This window comes from Grus americana, chromosome 16, assembly GCF_028858705.1.
Source record: "Grus americana isolate bGruAme1 chromosome 16, bGruAme1.mat, whole genome shotgun sequence".
Classification (NCBI taxonomy): Eukaryota; Metazoa; Chordata; class Aves; order Gruiformes; family Gruidae; genus Grus; species Grus americana.
In genome coordinates this window covers 11,495,542-11,507,226 of record NC_072867.1, presented here as the reverse complement: position 1 = coordinate 11,507,226, position 11,685 = coordinate 11,495,542, and the positions used below count along the sequence as shown (strand labels likewise).

Genomic DNA, 11,685 nt, shown 5'->3' with positions numbered 1-11,685 from the left:
CCCCAGCCACCGCCCAATGTCACGGCAACCACAGGCCGCGCATGCGGCGGAAGGGACAGGGAGGAGAATGTGTCCCCGCGCCCCGGCGGCGCCGCGCGGCAACCGTTCCCTTGGGGAACCCGCCTTGCGCTGCTGACGTAACGGCGAGGCCGGCCGCGCGGTCGGGAGTAGCTGTGCCGCCGTCCTGAGGTAACTCCGCAGCTGCGCCCGCCCTTCCCCGCTCACCGGCGGCGGAGGGGACGCTGTGACAGAGCGGGCGAGAGCGGTCAGGAAGGTAGGACTGAGCAGAGTACCGCCACGTAAATGTTGAAGAGGGGCGCTTCAAAAGAGAGGAACGCTCGGTGTTGGAGAGCTGAGGGGGTGAAGGGTACCACGGGTACCTACAAGGAAACCCCCATCCAAGGAAGCAGTGCTGCTAGGCGTACCCCAACCAGAAATTACAACACACGCAGTTTTGGGAGACTGTCGTGAGAGAAAGAGTTGTAAAAAGTTGTGATACGATTCTTTTTTAGTTGAATTTTATTTAATTCTTTTCTGGTATGTGATGTGGGTAGGCTGCAGTGGGACTTTGTATAATTCATGTTTAGTCCAAAAAGCGTACAGACTGTGTGTCCTCTCTTTGCCGACACCTCTGTTCATCACAGGCCGCAGGCACGTCCTTTTGCCTTTTCATAATATTAAGCTATGGCTTGCAGTCTGCTGTTCACCCACAGAACAGCTACGAGTGATGCATATCATGACTGGAAATGAAAAAAAAAAAAAAGCTATACACACCCATTCCAATGGAGCAGATGATGGCTCATCGACTTACTTTAACTCTTCAACTACAACATGTTGACAGACATTGCCTGTTAGTGATGTTTAGGGCTCTAGTAAAACACCAAAACTTTGCCCAAGTCCTAAATCTGTACAATAACAGGTATGTCTTAGAGGCCTGGCAGTTTCTGGGACATAGAGCATGTACATACTATGGAAGGCTGAAAATCCTCCATGGTATTGTGTTCTTAGGTGCTTGCTAAAAGGTACTACTTCAGACTATAGTCAATTACATGTAATTATTAGTATCTCAGTTCCATCACATACAGACTTTATCTTCTAGACTACATGTTCAGCAGCTGTAAATTCTAAGAATGTTACTTTCGGATACTGAGCATAAAAATCCAGGGCGTCATTTTCCTCATGTATTTAAAGAATTTTATTCCAGTGCTGGATCAGGAATTTAAAGATCCTGAATTAGCAACGTAAGCTGCTTTAATGATGGTAAATTGCTGATTTTTTTTTCTGAAAAAATTTACATATACATCTGCCCTTCCTCATTGACCTAGTAAATGCTTATTTTCCAAGAGTGTAGTCTCTTAACAAAACCTAGAGTCAGACATGTTTTACTTGGTGAAAAAATTAATACAGTTTGTCTTTTGACTACATATTTTGATTCAATTTTGCTACTGTATGATCCATTCTTCCTATCCATGCTGAAAGTGACTAATTTCCTCTTCAAACCTTTTAGTGTAATTTCCTGTGTCGCCTTGAACACCAGCGTGCAGACCTCCATTCCCGCTTGAGCTCATATTCCAGAGACATTTCCGCAGTCACTGCTTTAACTGGGAAGTACAATTATGTTCCTTTTCATTGCTTACCTGCATATATTGTTGCCTTTGTTTATAGTTTACAAGATGATTTTGCTTCCTGCTAACATAGCAGTTACATTCAAATACGCTGTTTAGCTCTGTGACTCTGTTTCTCCAGTACTACCTTTTGTAACATTCCTCATTTGCATCTTCAGATACGTACTTAGTAAGGGCTGCCTTTTACTTGTGCGGTATCTCCATCAGTGAGTTGCTAAGTTTGTTAACAGTTGACCTGAGTCAAGATATAGAAAATGTAAAGATCTTTTAAAAGTAATTATTCTGCTGATTACCTAGTGATATCTTATGGATTCTAATCTTTTAGAGTGATCTAACACTGCTGATGACTGCTTGGAAGTGTTCTGTGGCCTTTGCTGAATGGGGTTATCTGGAGCAGATGTTTTGTGCATCCTCTGAACTGAACACTTACTGATACATGATGATAAAACAGATGATAAAAATTAGATTCCATGGAGTAATTTATCTTCGTAACAACAAAATAGATATTTGCCAGGAGCTCAAATGCTATGATAGCAGACTTATAAATCCATTTTAGTTATTCCAAATTAAAGTATCAGATATATTACCATTTTTTTTCAGGAAAAAAAGTACTTTACTAATACATTTGTAACAATAATGAGAAGTTTCTAAAGTACACTGAGTGTTCTATACAGAGTTACAGATTGCTTTTTTTTCTTTTTTTTTTCTTCCCCTGGAAGTGTTTATATTCTTAAAACCTGCCAAACTCCACTAATGTGGCTTTATGGGCTCCTATTTATAAATGCATGCCTATTTGTCAGGAAGAGAGGTGGAATTCACAAGGGTTTTATAAAGATACCATTGTGCTGAGAAAAAATTAGGATGTTACATATTCTGAAAAACATTCTTCCTGACACCTAGAGGCGATCAGCAAAAATACTAAAAAAAAGGACAAACCAACTCATCCAAAAAAGGGAAAGCAAGTTCAACAAGCCAGTGATATTTCCAACAAAGAAAATCTTATGCAACATTTGGATTGGCATTACACTATCAAACAAGCAAAAGTTACAGCAGAGTGCAACCACTCTTGCAAACCTTTCTGTATACATTGCCTCTACTATGTCTGTAGGAAATGAACAAGAAATAAGCTATGTTTGTATACATCACCTGCCATGAAATATTTTCTATGTTAATTCAATCCATCGATATTTAAAAAAATCATTTATTTATTCTAGATTATGGGGTGCACTATACAGATCACATAGAAGTTTTTAAGTATACTAGAGTAAAAAAAAATCAGACGCCTTAAAAGTCAGTGTGAACCCATGAACTTGGTATTTATAGATCTATGCAAAACACGTTCTTTGAAAGTCAGTTTTTAAACAACTTTGTTCCACTGAAATTTGGACTTGAGAGCTTAGAGAACTATTCTAAATGCAGGGCTTCCAAAACAACTTTTGTTTTCAGTAGCGCACTCTCCAGTGAACGCAGATTGACCTGCGTGAAGAACCGAAAATAATGGTCGTAAGGTAGATTTAAGGAAAGCCCCTTTGAACACAGCCGTTTTTACCTGAAAGCTGTTCAGTTAAATATTCCTGATGCTTTTAAAGACCTTATTAAACCGTGTTGGAGGCAGTTTAAAAGCTTTTCTAACTAACTCCATACAATTTTTAAACTTTGTCCACAGAAAGGGTATCATCAGGTGACTAAAACACTTTCTGATGAGATTTTAATGATTAAACAGGGAGACCGCCGAGTTCCCCGAGCAGCTCAGCCTCGACCCCCACCAGCAATCCTCGGGCTTTACAGCCGAAGGTGCCACTTAGATGCCGGGGCCGAGCCCGCTCTCTAACAGCCGGGGGCTGCAGGGGCCGGCGCCGGGCGGAAGGCAGTTCAGCGGGCTGGAACCTGCTGCGGCCGGCGGCGGGGCCTGCGCGCCCTGCTGCCCACACCACAATGGAGCCGCTCCCCCGCTCCCTTTACATCTAACGGGCTAAACGTCGCCAGGCCGCTGCCGCCCGCGGGGGGGGGCAGGACTCAGCTGCCCGCCCCGTTCAGTGCTCAGGACGGGCCCCCTGAGGCCCAGCGCCCATGGCCGCCGCTGAGCAACGTCCGAGAAGTCGCGCGCCTGGCTCCCGCGCGCCCGCCCCTTCCCACGTGACGGGCGGCCCCTCCCCCTCCCGGTGGCCGCGCGGCGTCGCTCTCCGGGTATTTGAACCGCGCTTCCGCCATCTTCCCAGCGCCCAGTCACTGAGGGGAGCGACGCGGAGAGAAGCCTCGGGAAAGGTAACGGAGTCGGGGTGTCCTCCTCTTCCTTCTAGGAGCGGGTGGGGGAAGCGTGGCCACTTTTAAAAGCGTGAGCGGTGGGGATGGCGGTCAGCGCTAGCTAGTATCTAGGAACAGGGATAGGAGGTGGGTTGGGGTGAGGCTGGGCCTGAGAGAGCGCTGCAGGATGTGACACCTGGCTTGTGTGGTGTCCTTTCTCCCCTCGGCATGGGAGAGGCGGGAGGCTAGGAGCCGTGCTCCGCTCCGTCCCAGATAAAAGGGCGGGAGGAGGAACGGAGCGGGGCCTCCAACGGCCCGAGTCTGCGGGGGGGGAGGGGAGGTGGCGCGCGCTGCTCAGTCATGGTGGCTCATGGCGGGGAGAGCGCGTTAGGCCCGCTGGTGGGGGCTGGGGGGAGGCTGAGGCCCGGCCGGGGGAGGGCTCCGCTCGGGAGCCCCAGAGGACTGGCTCCGAGCTGTCCTGATCGGAAGGCAGATTCTCGTGAGGGATGGGATTCCGATTGTGGGCGGTTGGGGAGGACGTTCTGTGGAGCGAGGCAGGGGTCCGTCTCGCTGAGGTGTCCTTCGCAGGCCGCGGCTCAGCCTCTCCTTTTTGGAGCCCGAAAGCCAAAGGGGTGCGGCGGCAGCCTACCGTTACGGGGCTTCGGGGGTGGGCGGGGAGGTGCCGCCGCCATTACCGCGCGCACTCCCGCCGCATGCGGGGAGACGTGGAGGCGTTTCCTGCCCCATGAATGGGCCCGGGACCACGCGCGCTGTAATGCCGGAGAGGAGGGGGGGAGCGGCGGCGTGGGCCGAGCCTCGGCCTCTTCGCCGGCCGCGCTGACTGGCGCGCAGAGCACGCGCCTTAGGAGGCGATTTGGGAACTGAAAACCGCGCCCGGCCCCTTCCGGCTCGGCCTTGAATCAGCTCGCCTGTTGTGAGCTCACATGCTTCCATTTCCCCTGCAGACCCAGCATGGCCGCCCAAGGAGAGCCCCAAGTGCAGTTTAAGGTAAGGGAGTGGTTTGAGCTTTTCCCCCCCTCCCCTCTTCAGTAGTCAAGTACTACGAGCGACTCTCGACTGCCAACGTGGATGGTAGGTTTGGTTTTGAAGTGCTGGTCTTTCCTTAATGGTGCAGTTAGTTTACTATAGTATAGCATATAACTTGCATAAAAAAATCCTCTTGTGCTGTGTCACCCTGATGCTACTTGTAGTTTAGTGTAATAAACTTTAGTGATGCTTTGCCTATAGAATGATTTTTAATTTTTAGAAGTGAAGTTCACAGCAAAAAGTGCTTAGTGTGAACTAGAATAGTCTGTTTTCTGCTGTGTATTAACTGTTTAGGTAAGAACACTTAAAATGTTTTAGAACAGAATTTTCTGGTGTTGTGTGGGGTGGGTTTTTTGTTATCTTAACAGCCAGAAGTCCTTAAGACTGCTTCATGAAAGGTTGTTACTTGTGCTTCTTAGAATACTTGGCTAGAGTAGTGCAGTTGTTTTAGTGGTGGTTTTTTTATTGTAAAATTACAGTGGGTTTCCCCAATTTGGGTGCTTAAATGAGTTCCTCTCTAAATATGGTCATACTCAGTTTGAAAACACCAAGTATTCTTAATTCAGTCGCTTGTAGTTTAGTAGAACCATATTCAGTCTGTTGTAGTTTTCAGCTACAGGAACTAGATAAGTCAGACTAGAGTTACAGCATGATGGGCTTAACAAATTGGGTCCCAGTACAGCAAGTAGCTTCATGAGGAATTCAATCTTCTCTTTACAGCATCTTGTAGGACTACAGTCTTAGTGTAAATACTAATTATTACTACAAAAATGACCAATAAATGTCTCTAGAAGTGTATTGCTCTGACTTTTTTTTGCCTTTGTCTACAACAGCTTGTCCTGGTTGGTGATGGTGGCACTGGTAAAACAACATTTGTAAAACGTCATTTGACTGGTGAATTTGAAAAGAAGTATGTAGGTATGTCTGAATAAATGTTTGAGATCTAATATTATAATCAGAAGTGCAATTCATGACTTGCTAACTGCACTGCTTTTTCTTATTGCTATAGCAACACTGGGTGTTGAAGTTCATCCTCTGGTGTTCCATACTAACAGAGGTCCTATTAAATTTAATGTATGGGACACAGCTGGCCAAGAGAAATTTGGTGGCCTGCGAGATGGCTATTACATCCAAGGTAAGGTGTGTGTGTGTGTGTGAATAGTCTGTACCTCTTAGTTCAATCTTTCATTCTGGTCATGTTGGTCATTCTGAAAGCTGTCAGTGTGGCTTGCAGTGATGAGCTGGTTTCTGGGTCTTCAGACTCTTTGTGTAGGTATGATTTTGCTAGGTAACTTGCACTGATGTAGGAGTATTCTAAGATTGTGTTTCAGTATGGTATGGCAGACTTGGTATTAATGAAGAGTATTGGTGTACCTCTAAGAAGATGTTGCTGCTAAAATTCAGTGGTTAAGAGATGAAAATAAATGTTTCAGTTACTACATGTTTATATCTTTATTAATGTACTGTGCTGAGGCAAGGACTTGTAACACACAAACCGGAAAATTTTATGTGAGACAAAATTGTACATCTCTATGCCAGAGTCTAGTTTTCTTTCTAAAGAAGTACTGGTAGTGTTCCTTACTTCTGCTTGGCCAAACTCTGTTCTGTGTGTACTTCAGTCACCTGTGTATCCTTAAACTTTTGCAGGGGATTATTAGGGTTTGACACTGTTGCTTCTCCTTTAGAAGTATCAGGATTGAGTCAAGCCCCCGTGTTCTTTGAAAAACTGTTCTGGACAAGGGCATTCTGAGATGTTGACTACAAGCTCTCAACCTACCTGAAAGCCTCAGTAGGATGTCTGAGATTAGTTAAATAGGTGTCAACCAACTTCTGTCAAATACTTTTGTAAATCAAAGTTGATTTTTTGTAATCCTTGTATATTCTTGTACCACATCACGCTGTGTTACTCAGTGGGACAGTTGCATTGATAAAGCTAGCTGGTGTTTAAGATTGGGCATTCAAGATGTGAGATGAATGGTTATGGGCCGAGTTCTGTGGACTTGTGCATTGAAATTCTGTTAACAGAACGTGGGCTGTCAGAACTACAAAGCTGAGAGGGAAAAGTTAATGCAAATGCTTAACCCTAATGTGGGATTTCTACGGGTACCTTTTCTCTCTCGTATCTTACAGGGAAGTGCTTACTCTCCTGATGCAACTCTTGACTATTCTTTTCTTGCAGCTCAGTGTGCCATCATAATGTTTGATGTAACATCAAGAGTTACTTACAAGAATGTACCTAATTGGCACAGAGATCTGGTACGAGTATGTGAAAACATCCCTATAGTGTTGTGTGGCAACAAAGTGGATATTAAGGACAGAAAAGTCAAGGCAAAATCCATTGTCTTCCACAGGAAGAAGAATCTCCAGGTATGTTGGCATGAGTTTGTAGGAATCAAATTTGTTGGGTCTGACTGCAGTTGGGTTCTGTGCAGTAATCAAGTGTTCTGCCTTTGTCACTACAGGCTATAATATTCCAACTTTACATCCTGTTGGCCGCTTGAACCTAACTTCAGGGAAGGGGGAAGTGATGATGTTAAAGATGATCATCACTGGTCTTGAGTAGAAGCTGTGACAAGTTCTTAAAGAGCTTGTGTGCATTTGGCTTTCACTGCTCAGAATCTCATCAGATGTCACAGAAGTGAGACTAAAGTAGATCAAGTCACAGGAAAAAGATAGATTGGATACCTTTTCAATTATTGATTTCTGCCTATTTGCCTGAAACTGTATGTTTCTAGACACTTAGGCCATAACTGTTTCTGAGAGCATAAACAGAAGTCATGTGGTCAAAAAGAATACTAAGGTAAAAGTAGAGCTGATTATATTATGTGCATGTTAATCTTGGTATGCCCTAAATATCAGTTAAAAATGTCTTTTCTTTAATGTTTAATATGTACTTTTTTGCAGTATTATGATATTTCAGCTAAGAGTAACTACAACTTTGAGAAGCCTTTCCTCTGGCTTGCTAGAAAGCTAATTGGAGATCCTAACTTGGAGTTTGTTGCTATGCCTGCTCTTGCACCACCTGAAGTTGTTATGGACCCAGCACTGGCAGCACAGTATGAGCAAGACTTACAGGTATGTGAGAAAGGGCACAAAGATGAAATACATGCTTGATAACTAGTGTTTGGACTGCTGGGGCAAGTAACCAAAGAGCAATTCTTAAGTGTAACTTCTTTCTTCCAGATTGCTCAAACCACTGCACTGCCAGATGAAGATGATGACCTGTGAGGGACGAAGCTGGAGCCCAGCGTCAGAAGTCTAGTTTTATAGGCAACTGTCCTGTGATGTCAGTGGTGCAGCGTGTTTGCCACTTTATTATCTAGCTGAGCAGAACATGTGCTTAATCTTTGGGATGCTGAAAGAGATGAATGGGCTTCGGAGTGAATGTGGCAGTTTAAAAAAAAAACAAACAAACAAAACAAAATGAAAAAAAAACCACAAACAAAAAACTTCATATTTTGGACCTGCATATTTAGCTGTTTTTTGGACTGCAATTACTTCCCCTTTTGAGTTTCAAATATAAGACTGCTGCAGTCACATCAGAGTGTTAAGTGGTAAATCTTGTTTCTGTCATTCCCATTCTTTTTTGTTTAGATAATAAAGTTGTATTTCAAGTATCTCTAAGCAAGTGAACTTTCATGCATTGTTAAGAAAACTCTTCAGAATGTCTTCTGTTCTTCAGTTGAAGCTAATAGTTGGTTGTCTACTGCATTTCCCATTCTCTGTTCTCCTTTTCCCTCCTGCTTCTCATGTTATGCTCCTCTTGCTAAATCAGAGCTAACAGTTAACCTTCCCTTGATTTCCTGAAGCATATAATTAAAGCACCTGAGGAGAGCTGAACTAACTGCCAGGTAAAAATAAGCAGTGAACACTTGACTGGTAAGTGTGACTGGATCAACATTCCCATGCAAATGAGAATGTTTGTGGTCTGGCAGGGTGTCGAGAGCAAAGTGTAGTTCAGCTTGCATATGCTGCCATTGGATACAGTCTCAACTCTTAACTTTTAGTATGTTCTACAATATGCCTTCACAGAACTCTGTATTTTTAGTAGCCAGAAACAAATGGCATCTAGGTCTCTTAGGTGACTTAAAAGCTGTATCTTTGCATGGAACATCATTCAGTAGGGCTATAGCTGATGAAACAAACTCTAAGCATCTTAAAATTCACTAACTAGAGAACAGCTGTAGTTAGAGCTAAAAAGCTCTTGGCTACGAAACAGCGTATTAACTAAACCAACATTTATATAAATATCTAGACTTTACTGTAACTGCACCAAGTTCTTAATTTGAAACTCTTAGCTTATTACAGCACAAATGGTGGAAAATGTCAACTTTAACACTATCTTGTAGAGATTAATCTTGGTCAATATTAGTACTGCTAGTAAACAAAATATAAGTTTAAGATACCATTTTTCAGTAGTGTTTGAGTACATGAAGCCTTGAACTCTTCAGTTTTGTATTTTTGGTTTCTTAATAAAGTGGAGCATTTCATTTATTCCTTTTAACTTGGATGTTTGTGTACATAACTTCTATTTGAATATTTAACTATTCTGGTATATCGTAGCAAAAAGTGGACTATGATTATTCTGCAATACTGTTGTAAAGGAGTTGTTTTTAAGTTAGTGTGAATTGAGAGTTTTATGTGGGGGGTTTTTAGCTAGTTGATGAGAAGAAGTTGAGTTGATGAGAGTTGTGGTATCTAGGATCTGAAATTCATTAATGAAAATAAGGAATGTCATACCCTTAGTTTGTGAAAGACAAACTCCCACTTAACATTCCATTGAATCTTCTTGCTGCATTATCTTGCTTTAACTTCATATTGTAGGTTCTTGCCTGTAGTGGTTACTAATTTACCTGTGCATATCTTGGTTAATATTGCTAGCTTGACTATCTGCTGCTGCTCTACTGGGTGTGGTAGCTTTTTTTTGCCTTCAGGCCATCTCACTTCTGAAAATGCGCTGCTTAAAACCCCACAAATTAATTTTGAAAACATCAGTAGTTCTGCAGTATTGATATACCTTAAGAAGGAAAAACAGCAGCACCGAAGTGGTATTTGTATTGTTTCATAGTGTGTTTGTATCATCTTTACAACTTGCCTGCTGCATATCGGTACTAGCATTAGTATGAATTCCTACAGAACAGCTGAAAAGATTTATGAAAAGCAAAGTAGCTGTTTGAAGACTAGTCTAACTGCTATGAGCTTTGCTTTGTAATCTTCAGTATTACTTCCAAGTCCACAAAACCAGCTCTGAAGCAGGCAGTAGTATTAGTCCTGCTGTAATCTCTTCAACTTGCAATGTTTGGGGAGTGAAATTAAGTCCACTTGTTGCAGTATTACACTTGGTCTGTCACACTTTAGTCAGTGTCAATTGCTGGTTATAAATAATACAGGTAGCCTTAATATGCATATGCAGGTTCCTCAGTTGGAAATTCCGTAACTGTAACACTTCTAAGTCGTCTTGCACTAGTTAAGTTTAGGCAAAATAAATTTTTAACACTTTAGTCAAGTATTGAGTAAAACTGGTTTTTGTAAGAACCTCTACCAAATACATCAGTGTATTGGAGTTCTACCATTATCAGTACTGAAATCCTTCGTTGCAATACCTGCTTTGTTCTACTCGCTTGACTGCTGTATGGTTAGAGCAGATTAATTGTAGGAGTAGTTGTGTTCTCTATACAGGTTTTTCCCTCACTAGGATCTCTGGTTTCAAACTTTTAGTGACTTATTACAGACCATGCTCTGCTTTCACTTTCAAAAGCAGGAGGAGTTGCATTTGCTGTTCCTAGTTCCACAATAAAGCTGTGTCCAAGCTTGTATTAGAGTAGTTGGAGAACTAGTGCATGTGCAAAATAAGTAAGGCGAAAGTGTTAGTTCAAGAAACTAGCAGAGGAAATGTTTTGATACTATGTTTAAGTGAAGGAGTGTTTGAGACCTTAGGAAAGCTAGGGTTGCCCTTGGATCTCTCAGGATTTCAACGGAGAATCTTTTGTAGAGACATTTGAGAACGCTTCTCTACAACAAATGGAAATCTATGCCAAGAAGATTGAAGTCTGTTGTACTGTAACTTGCAGGCATAAGAGGGGCAAAGTTTTTGTCTTTTTCCCTGAGAAATGATTCTGTTGTGTTGCTAATACAGTCTTAGTCTAAACTGGTGGAGAAAACAGTGCTGAGACAGTGGTTGGTTTGTGGTGTTTTTTTTTCTTCTGCCTTCACCTTCCTAAACCACAAAAGCCAGTTGTTTTCGTGACCTGAATTGGTAGTACTGGTCACTTTCTCTCACCTGAGTTTTGACAACGGTTGGGCCATCTTAAACCAGGATTGATAGCAATGTCTTACAAGTAACTGGAAAGCTAAATCTGCTGCTGCTTGGATTGGTTTGTTTTCACGAGTGCATTAATTTGTAGGCTGATTTTGTGTTGAGTTTTGTGCTAGGCAGAAGAGTTTGCCTTTAAGAATCTTCTTCCTAGCGCAAGCTGCTACGTGAGCATCCAGTAAAGGAGTTCTTCCTTGCATGTGTCTGTAACGCTTTTGATCATCTCTGCAAGTGGCCAAAATCAGGAAACACTCTGTTGCCTAACAAATAATGTCAAGTTAAACTTTGAAGAATTTTATGCTTGAAAGGAAGGCTTAATATGACAGCCTGTTTAACAGACTTAGTGAGACTTAAGTGATGAGCCAAACCATAGCCTCTTTAGATATCCAGTTATTCAATAACTGTAGGAGTGTTGAAACATCAGGCATGTTATTTATACCAAGGCTCTAGCGCATA

At 42.7% G+C, this 11,685-nt stretch overlaps 1 protein-coding gene across 1 annotated transcript; it reads left to right on the top strand.

Annotated features, from left to right (window-relative positions):
* Positions 1 to 63: 63 nt before the first annotated feature.
* On the top strand, positions 64 to 9,420 carry RAN (RAN, member RAS oncogene family). The gene is made up of 9 exons (XM_054844781.1): positions 64 to 274; positions 1,508 to 1,608; positions 3,353 to 3,890; positions 4,835 to 4,877; positions 5,750 to 5,834; positions 5,926 to 6,051; positions 7,096 to 7,283; positions 7,821 to 7,991; positions 8,100 to 9,420. The coding sequence occupies exons 4-9, from the start codon at positions 4,842 to 4,844 to the stop codon at positions 8,142 to 8,144; spliced, it is 651 nt and encodes a 216-aa protein (XP_054700756.1). The 5' UTR covers positions 64 to 274; positions 1,508 to 1,608; positions 3,353 to 3,890; positions 4,835 to 4,841; the 3' UTR covers positions 8,145 to 9,420.
* The last annotated feature ends 2,265 nt before the right edge of the window (positions 9,421 to 11,685 follow it).

Excerpts from the sequence above, each read along its gene's own strand:
- RAN (XM_054844781.1), top strand. The coding sequence starts at position 4,842 with ATGGCCGCCCAAGGAGAGCCCCAAGTGCAGTTTAAG. Across the intron at positions 5,835-5,925 it reads ATTTGAAAAGAAGTATGTAG|CAACACTGGGTGTTGAAGTT; the intron begins GTATGTCTGAAT and ends TTATTGCTATAG. Across the intron at positions 7,992-8,099 it reads AGTATGAGCAAGACTTACAG|ATTGCTCAAACCACTGCACT; the intron begins GTATGTGAGAAA and ends TCTTTCTTCCAG.